At 38.7% G+C, this 18,877-nt stretch overlaps 1 protein-coding gene across 5 annotated transcripts in view; it reads right to left on the reverse strand.

The window, feature by feature from the left end:
* Positions 1-18,877, reverse strand: part of SMARCA2 (SWI/SNF related BAF chromatin remodeling complex subunit ATPase 2) — a 152,066-nt gene that overhangs the window by 69,438 nt on the left and 63,751 nt on the right. For all 5 annotated transcript variants that reach the window (XM_020801559.3, XM_078385052.1, XM_078385051.1 and 2 more), the window contains 8 exons: positions 17,538-17,708; positions 12,789-12,842; positions 9,936-10,066; positions 9,678-9,738; positions 5,152-5,252; positions 4,873-5,020; positions 2,565-2,728; positions 883-949 (listed from right to left, as the gene is read on the reverse strand). In XM_020801559.3, coding sequence (XP_020657218.3) covers positions 883-949; positions 2,565-2,728; positions 4,873-5,020; positions 5,152-5,252; positions 9,678-9,738; positions 9,936-10,066; positions 12,789-12,842; positions 17,538-17,708 — 897 coding nt within the window. The remainder of the gene's footprint in view (positions 1-882; positions 950-2,564; positions 2,729-4,872; positions 5,021-5,151; positions 5,253-9,677; positions 9,739-9,935; positions 10,067-12,788; positions 12,843-17,537; positions 17,709-18,877) is intronic.

Consider the following 18,877-nt stretch of genomic DNA (forward strand, 5'->3'; position numbering starts at 1 on the left):
TGGGTCAGGCACCTTCTGCACATACCTAGTAATAATCTTAATTCGCCAATATCAGAAATAGTAATAATAATAATAATCTTAGAACTGCAGAGTTGGAAGGGATCCTATGGATCATCGAATCCATCCCTTGTTAAGGAGGCACAGTAAGGAATCAAATTCCCAACTTCTGCCTCCGCAGCCAAATGCCTAAGCCACTGAGCTATCCAACAGTTACTGTGAAGCCCTTGTAGTAGAATTATACAGCTAGAATTAAAGGGCTGAAAAGGAACATAAAGGCATTTTTACCCAAATCTTCATTAGCAAGGCTAGATCCTCTTATAATAATTATTTTTTTTATTTTTATAGAATATAAAATACACAAATACAAAACTAATAAATAAAGAACCTAATACCCACACAGACACACACAAAGTGCCCTCATCCACCAGGAACCTATGAAGACATGCTACATTTATTTCATTTATAAGGCCCCGTTCCTTTTCCAAAACTGCATTGATTTTTTGGATGGTACATGACTCTTCCCTTTAACTAATACATAGTCAATAAAACCTCCCTAAATAGCTCTAAAGATATTTTTGTTTTCCAACCCCTTTTAAAACTTAATATCACAAGTTAGTTGATCATTAATAGCAATATTCCATACTTCCTTATACCATCCTTTAATTTCCAATTTTTAGCTGCAAATACTAAATTTGTTATCAATTCTTTTACTGTCCAACCCATTGTACCTTATCAAATATTGATAACAGTTGTATTCTTGGGGAAACTTCTAAAGTAACTTCTACAGTACAGCTAAACTTTACAACTAAATATAGCGAAAAACCAAGAGGGCTGAGAGAAATAGTGCCAAGTTTATATTTATACAAAAAAAGACAATCAAACCTTGTAAGAAATTTTCACCACAGAAGGAGCCCATTTGTCAAATTCATATGTCCAGTTGGATAAAGTCCTAAATTAAAAAAAGAAAAAGAAAAACAGAAATTATATTAAACAATTTTTCAGTAATTTAGAAATGAGCTCCCTTCCAGTAAGAATAAACAAGATTACAAATTCTACATATTGATCTTTAACTTACAGCAAAATGAAACTCACAGACCACGTGGAGACTACAATGTCATAAGGGGGGAGATCTACGGTGGAACCTTTTTATAATCATGTTTGAAAATGCTGCTGGGGTTTCATTCAGGACTGCAAAGCTTTTGTAGGCATGTATGAACTTGCCCAACTGGAAGCACACAAACAATTTTCAAACCCTTTAGAAACACTGCTAAAAGAGATAGTGTAGTGTGAATATAATAAGAACGCCTATGGATTGGGGACCAGAAATGGCAATAATTTCTAACATTTTCTCTTGTTTTAAAGTTTTACCTATATTCCATAAGCATCCAAAATGTAATTTGTGCAATGCCCTCATGTGAATAAATAAAGAAAGTTCACTTAGTACCTCTTAGTATTTACTTAAAGACATAGAATTTTCAGGGAAAATGAAATACGGTTGTACATATTTTCATGTTTCTTATCAAGAGAAGCAAGCATTCTAATGCCTCTGTGTCAGCTAAAGTTTCAAAGGTGTGTTCCGAACACTCAAAAAACTGAGTCAGACTTGGGAAATTACAGCATTCTCTTTTTTTCATCCATGAGGAGACTTTGTTATTTTAATGCTCGCTCTCTCCAACACCTCCCTTAACCAAAACTATCTAACAGCCCAGATACTGTAGCCACAACAAATTATAATGGCATGACTTCCTGACATCTATATCATATATCACTAATGCAGAATCTGATTGTATACTCTTGAAGGAGTACCATGGAGAGCAAGTAGACATATTTTATGACAGGAACAACCATAGAAAACACCTGCATAAACGCATGTCTGACTTATAAATATATCCTTTTGATTAATGCTAATTAAAACTGTTAGATAGGAATCATTTCACAGTTAATCGTCAGTTAACTGTTTCGAAGAATATAATTTCATACTGCAAATGCCAGAAACAGATTGAGGAAAATAGTGCCTATCTATGCCTTTATTTGTTCAAAATGTAATGTTATATAAAGCTATAGATTAATTGAAAAAATGGCTGATGAGTCAGTAAGTAAGAACAATAATCAAAACTCATGAGTCCTAATACCAAAAAGAATGAACATTGTGAATCAAATGTGGCACAATACTGTGATGGATGCCACTCGGGAACTGTTTTTTAAAAGATCTGACAGCTCTAAGAAATTCTTGTAGAAACTGAACAAAAAAATTGCAATGCCTCATTAGAAAACATATACATTTTCTCTCTCTTATGAATCACACTAGAGGCAGACTATATACACAGTCCATCCTGGTTGCTAAATAAATGCTATCCTCTTGCACCTGGTCCCCAGTGCCAGACAATATATATGAAAGAAGGCAAGACAATCAAAGTCTAGATCCAGAGGACGCAGTCATTACAGCCTACTGCATGCTTCATCTAGCCATTAAGTGTGTAAAAAAAGATGAAGAAGTACATGTTGTTAATGAGCCAATCTGCATAGCATAGAAAAATATCATTAGGAGGAGTTCATCTACTTACGAGAGGGGAACAATGATGAGATAGGGGCCATTGAGCCTTTTGTGCTCCATCAGATAAGTGATGAGTGCAATCGTCTGTATGGTCTTTCCTAGCCCCATTTCATCAGCTAAAATTCCATTCAAATTGTTATTATAGAGGGAAACCATCCATTCCAAGCCCTGAATCTGAAATGCAGGAGAATCGTCTCAGTTATCCTGTATCTGTGCATACACTAATGTTCTGATTTTAACATCTCTTCTTTGGTGCTGAACAGTGAAGAAGCCAGCACAAAGAAAAGTAAGTCACAAAATTGTCTGTGTAGCAATCACTGCTGCTATTAAGGCCAAAGCTGGAAAGGCCTTTGCTCCCAAAACTGATGGATGATTTGTGTCGAGCGCTAAAGATTAAATGCTGCTCATACTGTGACAGAATATATGCTCTTAACAGTCTATGTGTGTCCTAAGCAGGCAACGGCTGAAGAGCTGCATTTTTCTTGATTTTTTTTAAAGAACATTGCAGTACCTGAGCTCCAACTTACTGGTGGCAAAAAGCTACCCTGAATAATCACAAAATTATAGAGTAAAACAATCTAATATTGGTACACTGGCATAAAATCTGGGCAGATAAAAAATTGCTGGCTTTTGATTAGCAGAAGAATTAAATGAAACTGAACATAATCAAATCATAAAAAAAAGAATTAGTGGTTGAATATAGATGTCACCATGTTGTGTGAATCAGAAGCATCCCACAGGAAGATACACTCCCACTCTTCCTTCTATTCTATGGTTTGATCTTCCTCTTCATGTATCCTGTCAGCATTGTCAATAGCTTAGATTCATTTGGTTTAAGGACTGGAAACATGCACACACTCCTTTGCTTTTAGGATGCATTAAGCCTAGCCTGCTGTGGTCTGATCAGTCAACCACATTGGCTACTCAAATATCCGTGGTTCAAAGGTTAACAACAGCCTGTATATATCATACCAAACTACTGCTAGAGCAACCTGGTAAAGGACAAATTTCACATATGAGAAGCAAGAGGAGATGGAAAATGTAGGAGGAGAAGGGTAATGCACACCACAGCTCATGAGTACAGAGCATATCATCTACATACATAAAGTCCTGGATTGAATCCACAGCATCCCCAACTAGAGTTAGGAACGGCATCTGACTGACATTCTAGGGAGTGCTGCCAGTCTGTGGACATAAAATGGAAGAAGATGGGCCACTAGCTTAACTTTATATATGGGAGCTCTGGATGTTCGGGTCCTCCTGTTTTGACATCTAAACTGGAATGAAATGTTAACTCTCGAAGACTTATGCTACCTAGGCTTCCCATCGTAACCAGTTTCGATCTATATTTAAAAGGGGTTTTTACAGTAAAGAGGGAAACTCACTGACAGGAGTAACGTAGGTACAAATGTAAAACTAAACATTGGTCAAGCTGGGAAGGGAAGGGAAAGAGAGAAGAGAGTATCTTGTTCCAAATGTTTCTTTAGAAACCATGGTTTGCAGGAAGCCAGTTTTATGGTTGCATGAGAACCAAGACTATTTATGCAGACAATGTTGCTATGAAGTGCTGCTGAGAAGAGGTTCCCATGGTAAGCCTGAATCTAGCCCATGACATCATCCAGCACAGCAAGTGAGTGTTAAGATATGCCAAAAATAGAAAATACAATATCAGAGCAACTTCATGAAGCTTTTTGTTTCGTAGCCAAACTGCAAGGCATGAACTACTACTATTATCACAAAGCTTATGAGCAGAATGGGTATTGAAATTGTTCCAGCTTTGTAGAGCACTGAGAAGAATAAAGAATTCTCAAATACAGTCACAGTAAGTGTTGCAAAAAGGAAATAAATGATTTGCATGCTATCAATAGGCACATCTAACTCTTGCTCCCTGTGTGGAGCCAGACACAAAAGACAAAGGGAAGGAAAGTAGCATGCTTTAGAGCAGCCATTCTTGGGGGGGGGGGGAACATATGCCCTCCCCAGGGGCCCTGGCACATTTGAAAGGGGCTACAGACTAGGAAAAAAATCTTCACATACTACCTTATAAGGTTTGTTATGCGACTTACACAATCCCAATGTGTCTTATATTTCTATTGCATTGTGTTTATGGTTGCGGCAAAAAAAAAAGGTTGAGAATGGCTGCTTTGGAGTAGTCAAGGAATCCACATATCTTGATTCCAAATGGAAACAATTTGGTGAAACTGAAAATGCTTTGGGGAAACTTATTATGGCAGAGGCCGAGAACTCTGTAAAAATCCGCCGGAAGGAGTTAAGTTGAAAACACAGTCACACAAGCTTTCTTTGTCTAAGATGTTTACCTGATAATGTTTTAGTGTGCCATTAATAAGAAGAGACGACTGCTTCTCCACTCTCTCGGAAATTGCATGAGCCACTGTATAGTAGGACTGCGACCCTCTGGCACTGTACTGCATGCTGTATTCATCGTCTACATCTTGTTTGGCTGTCCTACAAGACAAGTGAAGAGGGGCATTACAAACTTCACATTTTAACAATCTTTGGCTATTTTAACTCTGATACACAAATAAGGGAGTACAGTACAACATGATTTGCTTTCTGCCTTTTCCTAAATAACTTACTCAATGATTTCTTTAGCAGCTTTTTCTGAAACATCTTCACTGTTTGGATCCAGGTGTTTCTTCCCATCTGTTTCTTGTCGACTTGATTCCTCTTCATCTTCCTGCAAGAAAGAGTAATCCGGGTGTCAGCCTGAATATCATAAATGACTAGCTATGTTTCTTCCATCACTTCCATTCTTGTTTTATTAATACAATTTCATTTTCACAAAAGATTGTCCAAATAATATTTTGCAAAGCTAGCACTGTTGGCCAAAGGAAAACAAAGATTTGGAAAATCTTTTGTGAAAATGATTTTTTTTAATAAAACAAGAATGGAAGTGATGGAAGAAATATTTGGGGGGTCTCTTACTTTACAATAGTTTAAATATTTTATAACTTCCAATATTTGTTGTACTTTCTTGATTTCTCCTTCATTTAAAATATCTGATCAGAAGATAAAATTGTTTTACGGTATTAACACTGGAGCCATGTCATGATACATGAGCATCAAGAGATGCTTAGCATTCCATAATGTCACTCCAGTCATCATCCAAAAGAGAGAAACCATGAAATATTAATGACCCTCATATATTAATCACTGCTGACTATCTTGAGTGTCAGAGTACTAAAAATACTTGCCGTGGAACACCAACCTACATTCATTCATTCATTCATTCATTCATTCATTCATTCATTCATTCATTCATTCATTCATTCATTCATTCATTCATTCATTCATTCATTCATTCATTCATTTGATTTATACCCCGCCTATCTGGCCTAATAGACCACTCTAGACGGCTTCCAGTATAGGATAAATGATAAAATGAAGCAAAAAATTTACATTAAACATATTATAACAGACACAATACAAGGACAGAGTAGAAAATAAATAAAAGAAGAATAAACAGAAAAATCAGGTATTAGCTGGAGGGAAGGCCTGGATGTATAGCCATGTTTTTAATTGACTTTTAAAAGTGCCCAGGGTGGGGGCGGCGCGAATCTCAGGAGGGAGATTGTTCCAGAGGTGAGGAGCCACCACCGAGAAGGCCTGGTTTCGTGTGTCTTTTCCTTCCGGGCCTCTCTCGGGGTCAGGCTCCTCAGCCTCACCTCCTGGCTCGCGCAGGTGATCCGGGTAGATCTTGGTGAGAGTAGGCATTCCGCCAACTATCAAGGTCCTAAACCGTTTAGGGCCTCATAAGTAAGCATTAAAACTTTAAAGTCGATGCGAAAACGAATGGGCAGCAAGTGCAGCATGGCCAGCATAGGAGAAATATGCTGGGATTTTCTCACTCCACCGAGGAGTCTGGCCGCTGCGTTCTGCACCATTTGAAGTTTCCGCATCAGCCCTAAAGGCAGCCCCACGTAGAGCGTGTTACAGTGGTCTAATCTTGAGATTACGAGCGCGTGCACCAAGGTAGTGAGCGCCCCCCGTGTTGAGATAGGGCCGCAGCCGGGCAATCTGCCATAGGTGGAAAAAGGTGGTGCGGACTACCGACGCCACCTGTGTTTCCATAGCAAGCGTCGGGTGCAGACGTACCCCCAGACTGCGGACCCCGCTCTTCGCAGACAGGGTCACCCCCCAAATGTGAGAGTCGCCCAAGCCACCAGCCACGGGACCACCCACCCTCAGAACTTCAATCTTGTCCGGGTTCAGTCTCAACCCATTTTCCTGCATCCATTGCAGTACGGCCTCCAGGCAGCGCTGAAGGGCAGGACGGCATCACCTGCAGTTGGTGAAAAGGAGATGTAGAGCTGAGTGTCATCAGCATATTGATGACACGATGCTTCACACCCCCTGATGACCCCCCCCAGCGGCCTCATGTAGATGTTAAACAGCATTGGGGAGATAATCGACCCCTGTGGAACCCCACAATTGAGACTCCATGGGGCCGACACACTCTCCCCAAGCTGTACTCTCTGGGGGCAGTCCTCCAAGAAGGAACAGAGCCAGGCAAGCGCCAGGCCACCGATTTCCAGCTCAGAGAGCCTCTCCAGGAGGATACCATGGTCAACGGTATCAAAGGCCGCCGAGATGTCGAGGAGGACCAACAGAGACGTTTTACCCCTATTGGCCTCCCTCAACAGGTCATCGTACAGGGCAACCAATGCCATCTCTGTACTGTGGCGCGGCCTGAAGCCCGACTGAAACGGATCCAGGGCATCTGTTTCGTCCAAGTGTGCCTGAAGCTGATCTGCCACCACCCTCTCGACCACTTTGCTCATGAAAGAAACATTGGTGACAGGCCTATAATTGCCAATTTCGTCCGCCGCCAAACTAGGTTTCTTTCTAATGGGCCTAATGAGTGTCTCCTTGAGGGCAAGAGGAACTTTGCCCTCCTGGAGAGACCCATTAATTATCACTGTGGCCCATTCCGTTGTTATAGGCCTGACTGCTTTGATTAGCCAGGCCGGGCAAGGGTCAAGGGAGAAGGTGGTGGCCTGGCAGCGATCAAGCACATTGGCCACAGCGTCAGGCGTTTTATCATTTAAAAAACAATAGCAGCTCCTCGCATATATTGTTGAAACTCAATGTTGCCTTGATTTCTGCCTCTTGTAGTGTCGATCCTCTGAAGCACTTCCTCAGTAAGTGTTGGTTATTTTCTTCAGTTTTGATTATAAGCAAGATCTGATAAAGACTAAGAGCATTACTCTGGGCACGCTGAGGTTACACAAGTCCAGAGATGTGTAAGTGGAACTCGGGTTTCCTGCCCCCTCCTTCCAACTACACCCTAATAAGCCGTTCTTGGTAAAAGGACACTGGGTTGTAGTAGGAAGAAAGAATGGGAAGAAATCAGATGAGGACATTTTGTATGAGTTTTGGAATCTAAGCCAAGATTTTTTTTTTAAAAAAAGGTGACAATTAAAAAATTAACAAATAGTTCTTACTAATTTAATAGAACCATTTAGCCACCCTACCCCACTACCCAGAAGTCAAAGGTTTCTATAGGCTAAAAAGAATGTATTAAAGCAGTTTCACTTCTTAGTGCCATTCAAAGACAGTGGTGCCTCAACTTACGAATGTCCCGACTTACGACCATTTCGAATTGCGACCAGCTCTGGCCGCAAAATTTTGCTTCAACTTGCAACTGGAGCTTCCAGTTACAAACACAAAAAAAGCAGGGGAAAAAGACGGGAAATTCAAATTTGCTAACTGTTGGTAGGCGAAGAGGCTGCTTCTTTGTAGCTCTTTCACCCCAACGGTTAGAGTGAGTGCAGGAGGAGGCTTGGGACTGCCGGATGAGGTAAGGTGCTGCTTTCTGCTTTTTAAAAACTGTTCTGGGTGGGTTCTGCAGGGTGGGTTTGGGCTTGGGGGGTTATGTTTCTGTGCTGTATTGTTGTTTGTTTGTTTGTTTTGGAGATTTTTTTCTTTGCAGCCCCAGCACCTTCTGATGGGGCTTCCTCCGTTATTTTTTAAAAAAATTCTTTTTAAGCCCCAGCACCTTCGGGGCTTGCTCTGTTGTTTATTTTCTGTTTTTGTTTTTTTAGCAGCTCCAGCGCCTTCCGATGGGGCTTGCTCTGTTGTTTATTTTTGGTTTGGTTTTGTTTTTTATGCCTCAGCACCTTCGGGGCTTGCTCCGTTGTTTATTTTTGGTGTTCTGTGTTTTTTTGCAGCCCCAGCTGCAAAATGCAAAATGCTATGGGACTTGCAGTGTTTTATTTTTTGGGGGTACTTTTTTTCTTCTGGAATGGATTAATCGTGTTCCAATGCATTTCAATGGGAAATGGTGCTTTGACTTACGACCATTTCGAGTTACGTCCATCTTTTGGAACGGATTATGGTCATAAGTCAAGGCACCACTGTATTGTAAACATGTATTTTGCTACCTATCAGTGGTGATGCTTTTTAAATACATTAAAAAATTAGTGAATCCATGCTTGACTGCCAAAGTAACAAAAGAGACCAACAGTTATTTCTGAAATCTCTCCCTCCTCCCTGAAACATCCTTGTATTTTAATGAGGCAGTGATTAAAACAATAACACTTTTCAGTATAATGGATGAAGATAAATGTGCATGAAGATAAATCTGATCCAATAGACAGGTTGCTGACTATATTAAGGACTAAAAATCTCTATCAGCTTTAATGGGCCACAATTTTTAAAAAAGTAAACCCCATTGTTTTTGGTGATTCACGGTCATCAGTAATCAAAGTGAAATCTATTCCTTCATTGCATGAAGATATGTATCATCTAATCTTATCTTCCATGATAATTAATTGGGTCTTAATACGGCAATTTTGCTACATCCTACTGAAGATTCATGTTTAGAGAAGAAAAGCCACACAAATTAGCATTATCTTGTGGCTTCTTACTGTTACAATACAAAGGAGTGGGTGCGGGAAATGAAACATAGGAGAGTCTGGTCTAATAAAGCTAAAATCCCCCTTACTCATCTTGCAGTACTGTGCAGTAATTATATTAATGGTCAGAGGAACCTTCTTGTATGCTTACTGTCCCTCTCAGGTCCCTGGAATGCAAATTTCGTATTTAAATACTGTACATACTTTTAGACAAATTCGTCTACCAAAATAAGGCATACACTTACATCTTCCTCATATTCAGAGCCGCTTTCTTCTTCACTGTCTGACCTAGGTGCAACTTCATAGCTGGTGTGGAAGAAACAGGAGAGAGAATGATTGAGAAATACCCCTAATTATAGTCTTTTCAAATAAGTTCATAATAACCAGAGTAAGAGGGCATTTCAAAAAGCTATGAAACAACCAAAAGAAGTATCTGCAAATATTTTCAATGGGTAAATATAAAAGTAGCAGGTTGTGGAGTAGGGATATGACTGATTACTCACCCAGGGTTCATTTCTAACCAAGCATCCAACTGACTTGCTTTAGGAGCCTCTGGTCCAAGAAGAACTTTGCCTGTTTCAGTGTGAGTTACCTTGACTGGGAGATCACTCATCTGACTGCTCTCGTCAATGGGCTAGAATCAAGTAAAAAAACAAAAACAAAACAAATCAGCTTAATCAAGGGTAGAGAACATTTCAACATTTGAGAGGGGAAAAAGGACTGTTCATGTTAAATTAAAGTTACTTACTCAGAAATTCATGCCAATAAGTATGTGGTTCTAGATAAGGTGGTGGAAGTGAGACAAGGTGTACACCGAAAGGCTAGGGTGACTCATAACCTAAGCAAAGTGGTTGACTCCAAAATTTTAGATTCAGCCCCCAAACTCACAAACTCAAACTAGTGGCCACTATGCTTAAAAGGAAGGGTGTGTTGTTGTTTTTAAATACTCACTTTGGTATCAGGTTATATTCCTTCCTGCCTTCTAAAATCATTGACAAAATGACTCACATACTTCTTTTTATAATTTAAGGAATATGATGCTGATGATCAGTGTACATACAATTAAGGCAGGATTACTTATCACACTCTTCGAGAAGGATATAAAACACAGAACTGTGCCTGCCTTACTATATAAAGGGAATTGTTATAATTATGATTTTGATATTATACATACTTACCTATGAGAAAGTCCTACTGAAATCAACACGTGTCTCAATGGGTCTTACATCGAGTAGTGATGTCAAAGACTGTACCACTAGTTTCTAATACTGTAGTTTTTCATATGCCTTACAAATCTTATCTTTCCCCCCCTTAATGATGTATAAAGCATGAAATCCTGTTGACATAAATTATGCTGTGTAAGGCTGATGACATCAGTAACAGCAGCTATTAAACAGTAATGAAAGAGATTACATGGAAACTTTGGAGCAGAAATGAAACATTTCTGATTTCTGCCCCAAAGCTCCAAGTAATCCCATTCATCGTCGGGTAAGCCTCTGATGCTGTGGGATGGGTAGAAGTTTTTAATTTAAGCCGCCCAGAGACCTTTGGGTAGCGTAGGCAGCATATAAATTAAACAAACAAACAAACAAACACATAAATAAATTAACCAAAACCTGCTATTAATGGAAGGACTTTTCCAGAAGAAGCAATTTTCAGTAATTAAAGCCACCCCCTCCCATCCCCCAGCTTCTAGACAATTAAAGGGATTACACAAGAGCCTCAGGACTAAAGTCAGAAGTGTCTAATTTCCAAAAAAGCATCACTGCTGAGATCAACACTTTTATGCTGTGTACATTACGGCAACAGGATATCAGTCAAAAGATTTCAGTATAAGATTCAGTCTTATTGATTTATAAAGAATATTTTAGTAGGTTTAATTAATCTTGCAAAAAGAGTTGCACAACAACAATAATTTTAACAATAATACTACATGTCATATTTCCAATAGGAGATCCTAACGTACATATACAGAGAACCTTTCTGGAGTCATTTATAGGGCATTCTAGCATGCTCATTAGTGAGACAGCTCATTAACTGCAAGGGCATTCATTAAAAACTTCAATTAGATGTGTTGGACAAAGTGTCTGCCATTAAACCAATTTACTACACATCTTACTGTATGCCAGAAAAGACAGCAAATGATAAATCCATTGATGTGTATTTGCTTGATTAGTCTGAATGCAACGATCTAATTTCTCTTATGAAAGAAAAACTAAATACTGTAGGTTTCTTTATGTTACAAAACAAAATATAGCATAGCTGATTTTAGAATGTAATCTTAAAACAAAGTCAACTAATTTGAAGTTAACATAAATACATTATTTCCTACCTGTATAGCAGGTATCTCAACATTACACAATCAAAAACAAGAGCAGTCAATAATTCGTAAGTCTTCCTATTTGCTTTGGGAATACATGAACCAGTAGTCTAATATACAGATCAGTTCTTTACAACCAACTTTACGCTGCTATAGGTTTTCCCATAAAATTTAGGGTAATTTTAATTTGAAGCAATCTTTGTGTTTATGTTCTGACGATCATTAGTAAGATCAGAAAAATAACAGCTTGAAATTAATAATAATAATAATAATAATAATAATAATAATAATAATAATAATAATAATAATAATAATAATAATAATAATAATAATAATAATAATAATAATAATAATAATAATAATAATAATAATAAGGGGAAGGGGAAGGGGAAGGGGAAGGGGAAGGGGAAGGGGAAGGGGAAGAAGAGGAGGAAGAAGAAAAAGAAGAAAAGAATATACATTTAGCAAAATATTAAATATATTGGCTTAGCTCTGTAAGCAGAACTCAGTTCACAAAAACCACACAGAGATGTGTAGAGAGAGATGACTTTTGTTTATATGGAAATATGCTCTGGTGAGTTAAGAGTGAAGGGGTTGCAAGAAAAGGCAAACCCAGTAAAAATGGCCACCAATCACCTCCATGCTCCAGCAAGATCCTTCACTGAATCAAAGGCCTTCAGCGAACAGAAGGACAACTCAAGATCAAAACCATGAAAAAAAAATTGACAGAAGTAATTTTACTGTTTAAGTTTCTCTTTTTTTTGAATATTATTATAAAGCAGATTACAGCAGTTCTGTAGTACTAACAGACGATCCATAGAGTCCCTTCCAGCTCTGCAGTTTAAAGGTTGTTGTTTTTTAACATCACCTTTTCTGACTATTGTCAGAAGTGGATTATACTAAGAGAAACCACCACCACGTCTGTGTTTTGGCTCTCCCCTTTTCCCTCCAAACTTATTCTGCACACATAGCATTTTGTCCATTATTAATTAATAGCATGCCGAAATATTTTCTGAATTGAAATAAGATTGCTTACCTCTCCATCAGGACCAAGACCAGATCCCATTCCTTCCGTATTGTCCTCTGCCTTCTATAATGAAACATAGGGAGTTTTGATTAAACTAATGATATGTCCAAGAGAGTATACTGAAGTGTAACATATATATCCTTTAAGATGCAAACTTGATAGGCAGAATTATCACATTCTGTGAATTCTGCTTTTTTTAAAAGGCGCAAATGCAGGTCGTACGATTTCTAATCAAATTAAAATGTTAACATCTTCATTGTTGCACCTGGAGTGCATGTGAAATGGCTCCTAAATTTCATGCTTTAAATAGCCTTGTGACTAGATACGCAAAATACATTTTCTCCTATATTTGCTTCTTTATTTAAAGCAGTAGAGCAGTACAGCGACAACTGAGGACCTGACTCCTTGCCCTTTGCAATCTGGAAGTGGCCCATAATTCTGCCAGGGTCAGAGATGGTGTATCTAGCCCCCTCTTCTTGACACAGTATAGGTTCCACATGTTAAGAAATGTCAATATCACTATAGTGTCACTGAATTTATTACTCAGAGCAGACCTGTTTATGACAAATAAATACTTCCATCACAGCAACTTCATTTGCAATTCTGCTTGGGACCCTTCTCCTGCTGTCACCCAACATGTTTTTACCTGTTGTCCAGTAAAAAAAATCTTATTTTATCATATTTTCCTCTTGAGCATTTATCTTCCGGTTTTCCATTCACTACAGTTATATGCTTACATTTCCCCATGCAGTGTTTCCCTTCCCCGCCACACATTTCTCAGAACTACTTCTGAAGATACCTTCTGTCCTAAGCTTTATATATGTTTCATATTGATTACATGGGCTACACAGGGGTGATCCGGGAGTTACTTCTTCCAAGTATATGTTAATTATAACATAGGCACAGAGAGACATATTTTAAAAGGAAATGCTGCATTTTCTACATAGATGGATGCTTTGTAACCGCCACTTGATTAGCAATTGTACTCAGATAATGCATACGAAACACAACATGCCATGTAAGAAACAGCTTTATCCCTTTCCCCCCCAATGTTCATTTCTTCTCCATCTGCTTAGCAACAATTAGAATCTATATGATCTAGTACTACCAAATACAGACAATATGAATGTCTTATGTCTGAAGAGAAAATCATCAATATTCTCACATCCATATAAACTTGTACCCTTTTGCAGGCATCTGCACAGACAGAGCCGGAATAATTTTTGGTGGTGTTAAGATTTTTATTTCTCTTACTTAACCTCCCCTTCCCTTTTCCTAGCAGTGGTGGTAGCAATTACAGTACTGGCAACACAAACACCATAATGGCACATAAGTGCCACACAGGTGACATCCCGCAGCAAGCACACACCACCTAAAAGCAAGTGGCTAAGCCATTTAAGAGTAAATAACAGCAGGTGACTCTATGCCACTCACATTACAATGTATGTCATACTTAAATATTATTTTAATGTTTAAAATCTTAAATATTATTTTAAGCATGACATACAATGTTATGCAGCTCAAATTATTAAGCCAAATTAAAATGGGTCCAATGTCATTGCTTTATCTTTGTCAACTGCAGCCAGATCGAGCTAATGAAGTTGTCATCAGGTTAGTTCAGTTGCAACTGCACACTCATATCATGGTATAACTTCCAAGGTCCTGGGGTTCTTTGGAAAGCCACACACTATTATTTCTCTGAAAGAAAAACTGGTAGCAAAACAGAAGTCATGTCCTCTAGTGGCTGCCTTAGTCCCTAAAAAGTCTTTTTCAAAAATCAGAAAGTGAATGGGCTTTTAAGGCCTAAAACAGTCAGGGGAAGAGGTTTGCATACACAAAGCACCCTCCTGAGATAAAACAATGTTTTGGCACACATCCTTAGCAGAAGCTGCAAGGATTTCAGTCTCACCCTCTCTCACTTTTCTTTCTGTTACTTCTTCTAAATGCTCTCTTTCAACATTTGCTTGATTTGCTTTCAACATTTTCTTTGTCATTTTTACATGGAAAGGCTACTGTTTACATGGTATTTTAAGGTGCTGATAACCATTGTAGTAGCTATGAAGGATATGTCATTTCACTTTCCTTTAAAATTTATAGAGACCAAATCCTTTATTTTGTCAGTTGCTTGGTTGCATTTTACAAAGGAAAATGGACATCTCTTCACTTTTCCACTATTTCTGAGACACACATGTATGTACAGTACATATTTTGTGCTTAATGCCATGTCACATTTTAACTCTCGGTTCCGAACAGTTGTAACAGGAGAGGGAGACAGAAGGTGAGCTGTGGGTTCTGGTCTCCTACGCTTCATAGTAGCAACCAATATAGAACTGGAGAGACAAGAGGAAAGTGTCAGCTTTTTAAAATATATGTTTCTGTAAACTTGTATTACAGAAACTTCTGCTTGGTAATGAAGAATCTAGACATACAATAATTGATCCAGAACGCCTGAGTAAAAAGACTCACTTTATATATTAATCCATTTTACACAGGGTCAACATACCAAAATAATATAACTGGGACATTTATGAAATGAGCCATGGCCACATTTCAATGAAGAGTGAGACTATAAATGACAGTACATAGGCCATTATGTTTCCATTTAAATTCCTTTTCTCTAGCCCTGGAAAAACACATTGAGATCTCCTCCCCAAGGTTCAATTTTTGGAAGGCATAACACTGAAAAGCATCCATCTAATGAGGAAAGGTCATCTCTGATTTGGATATAGCACTAAACATTCATGCCTTCCTAATCTCAAAATGTAACCATTTTCATGTTTTCAGATTAACATTATTCTAATCAGGCTGTTTAGAAAATGTGGAGTGTATTGCCTCTGCTGAGTGTCTCTGTATGCATGTGTGTGCACACATATCTATGTGAATTATCAGAAGCTTGTTGTGAGAATGGCTGATGGTCGGATTTGAAAAGATCTCCTGTATGGAGAATTAGTGCAGGGAAAGCGCCCCAGAGGGAGACCACAGCTGCAATACAAGGACATCTGCAAGCAGGATCTGAAGGCCTTAGGAATGGACCTCAACAGATGGGAATCCTTGACATCTGAGTGTTCATCCTGGAGGCAGGTGGTACAGCATGGCCTCTCCCATTTTGAAGAGACCCTTGTCCAGCAGGCCGAGGCAAAGAGGCAGTCCCGAAACCAGGAAAATCAGGGAGCTGGACAGGGGACAGATTGTATTTGTCCTCAGTGTGGAAGGGATTGTCACTCTCGAATTGGCCTTCTCAGCCACACTAGACGCTGATCCAAGTCCTCTATTCAGAGCACGTTACCATAGTCTCTCGAGACTGAAGGATGCCTAATCAATTGTAATAGTGCTCCAGTATACATGATGGCTCTCTATAAACATCTGAACACAAGTTAAACTATTCATGGTGGTACCCTACAGACATCTGGACATAATTCGGTATGTTGATCGTATCTTATAGAGCTCTAAATGGAATGGACCTCAGGTATCTTACAGAAGGTCCTTCTTGTGTTCCTTATAAGCACTGAGAGTAACCAACACTGCCCTCCTCTAACAATACAATTGATATACCCTGTTCAAACATTAAAAACACTTAGAGAGGCAGCTGCCTCTCATCTATAGAATCATCCTTCTGAGGGTTTTGTCGGAGGCTTCAAGCATACCTGCAGGCAGTACAAAACAATTCAGACTGTAATAATTCACATGGTATGATGAAGCCCTAGTTGCTTGGTGTTGTGATTACTCACTACACAAGCACAGGGAAAGCTTCAGCTCTACCCTCTTCTGTCTCTGGTTTCATTGCCCTGAACACATAAAGGCTGATCAACCTTAATAGGAGAGCCTCCTATATAAAGCCAAGATTAGACTTTTCTTCCCAGAATATCAGGGTTCAAACTCACATGGAGATCCCGCAAGGACAGGAAAGACTCACCCTTTCAGATTCATCTTCTTCTATGCATTCAAGGCAATAAAATGACAACAGATGGGGAAATTATTTACTATTTTTACCTCATATGGTAAGTACCTGCAATGGACACATGAATACAGTATACACATTTCCTCATTGCCCCCTTTTACTGACGACTGAGGAGCCACCATCCAAAATACCATGTGCTTTATTTTCATTTTTCAATTTATTATTTCTATCGTGTCTCCCTCCCAAAGAGGACCCAGTCATATGAACAGCCATTAGAGGAGCCATACCAAATCCTGGAACGTCGGCCACCACAACTAATCCACCAGCTAGAATGAAGGAAAGTGAGTGGCAAGAACTGAACTCTGTTTTAACAGTTATTTTGTTGCTATTGTTATGTTTCATGTTTACTGACTATGTGAGTGGTACTGGAGTTGTTTATATTGTGTTATTATGACTTGTTTGCTCTGCCATTAGCTGGGTGGGATAAAAATGAGATGAAATGAAATATAGTAACTTATTTTGTTTTTGGCTTAAATCTTACAGTATTCCATCCTTTAGTTTTCTTTAAAAATAAATGTCTGCAACAATGTGGCACAAAATTCAAACCTATACAATAAATAAGAGATGCAGAGCTAAAAGATTAAAGAGCTTTAAACAAGGTAAAGAACCACTCAGTGGAGATCTAGCTGTGTTAAAAATGAACTTCTCATAACCTTGCATATTATATGATAAAGGGTGTTTTTTAAGAACCAAGACACACTTTCATGAAGAGTGCCACTTTTTCTGTGGAAGAAATGAAAGAAATGAAGGAAAGTATTTAAAAAGTCTCTCAGTGACAGATGAATTATATATACACTTGCCTTCTTTCTTCTCCTCCTTTTCTTCTTTTCTTTGGCAGCTTGTGCTTGCTTGTGCTCCCACACCAGATTAGTCAGGTTAGCCACATATTCATCTGTTTGCTGCAACAGGTATGCCAAACGCCTGTCTTTCTTCTGGTCGATCAGTTTACGGTATCCTTCTTCATCCTCAGCCTAGTATTGTAAGGAAAAATGCATTGTAATATCAGTTACTATATGGTCCCTCATAAATCCCAATGATTACTATGGAGTGAATAATAAATTGGGTTAAAGGCGGTGGGATGAAGAGGCTTCAACCACTTCTACAGGTCTAGTGTCATTCCAAATTTGGGTATAAGAAATCAGCTCTATCGATTTGTCATTTACGTCATGCTTGTTGCATACTGATAATCAAAGCTGCAATTAGCCAAGATTAAAAGGGTTACAATACCCAAAATAAAATGACAGCTTGAAAACACAGGCATTAACTCTAATGTATTAAATGTTAATATTAACAGTGACTCCAAAATTAATCCACTAACATTTAGTAAAAAAATAAAAAAATACATTTGAGGGTTACTTATGCATTACTAACAAGAATCAATTAAAATGACTAAAATTGACTCCCAACTTTACTTAGCAAATAAAAAAGTGACAAATGAAAATAACATGGAATGTTACCTACTTACTCAAAACATTAATATCGTTGTCATCATATTAAAATAATAACTTTTTAAATCACTGTAATATTTTAAAAGAAATACGGTTAATGAATAAAAGTTCACAAATTATTTTCAAGCTCTGAATAAACCATTACCTCCATTCTATCTGTGGCTTTAACAGTGTTGCTAAATTAGTGTACTGGGAACTATGTGATATGCTCTTGTCTTCTAGACACTGGAAGCATGGGTAGAGACAAGGAGCAAGGAGATTTCTCTATTCCTTGGCTTTGCACTGTTCTGATACATCTCTCAGTCATCTTATTCTCAGTTATAGCTTTTGTGGACCGCTTTCCCACTGAAGCCACAGACAGTGAGGAAAAATCCAAAACCCTGGCTGCCTTACACTGGCTACCAGTTCACTTCTGTACCAGTTTCAAGGTGATGGCACTAACCTATAAGGCCCTAAACGGTTTGGGACCTCGATATTTGGTCTAGCGCCTCCTTTCAGTTAGGTCTGCCTGTCCTATAAGATTGTCACAGATGATCTGAGAGTTCTGACCCTGAGAGAGGCCCAGAAAACAACCACTAGAAACTGGGCCTTCTTGGTGGTAACACCACAATTCTGGAACTCTCTTCTGCCCAAAGTCCACCTGGCCCCTTCACTAGGCACATTGAAAAAGTTACTAAAAACCTGGCTATTTG

Source organism: Pogona vitticeps, chromosome 2 (assembly GCF_051106095.1).
Source record: "Pogona vitticeps strain Pit_001003342236 chromosome 2, PviZW2.1, whole genome shotgun sequence".
Taxonomy (NCBI): domain Eukaryota; kingdom Metazoa; phylum Chordata; class Lepidosauria; order Squamata; family Agamidae; genus Pogona; species Pogona vitticeps.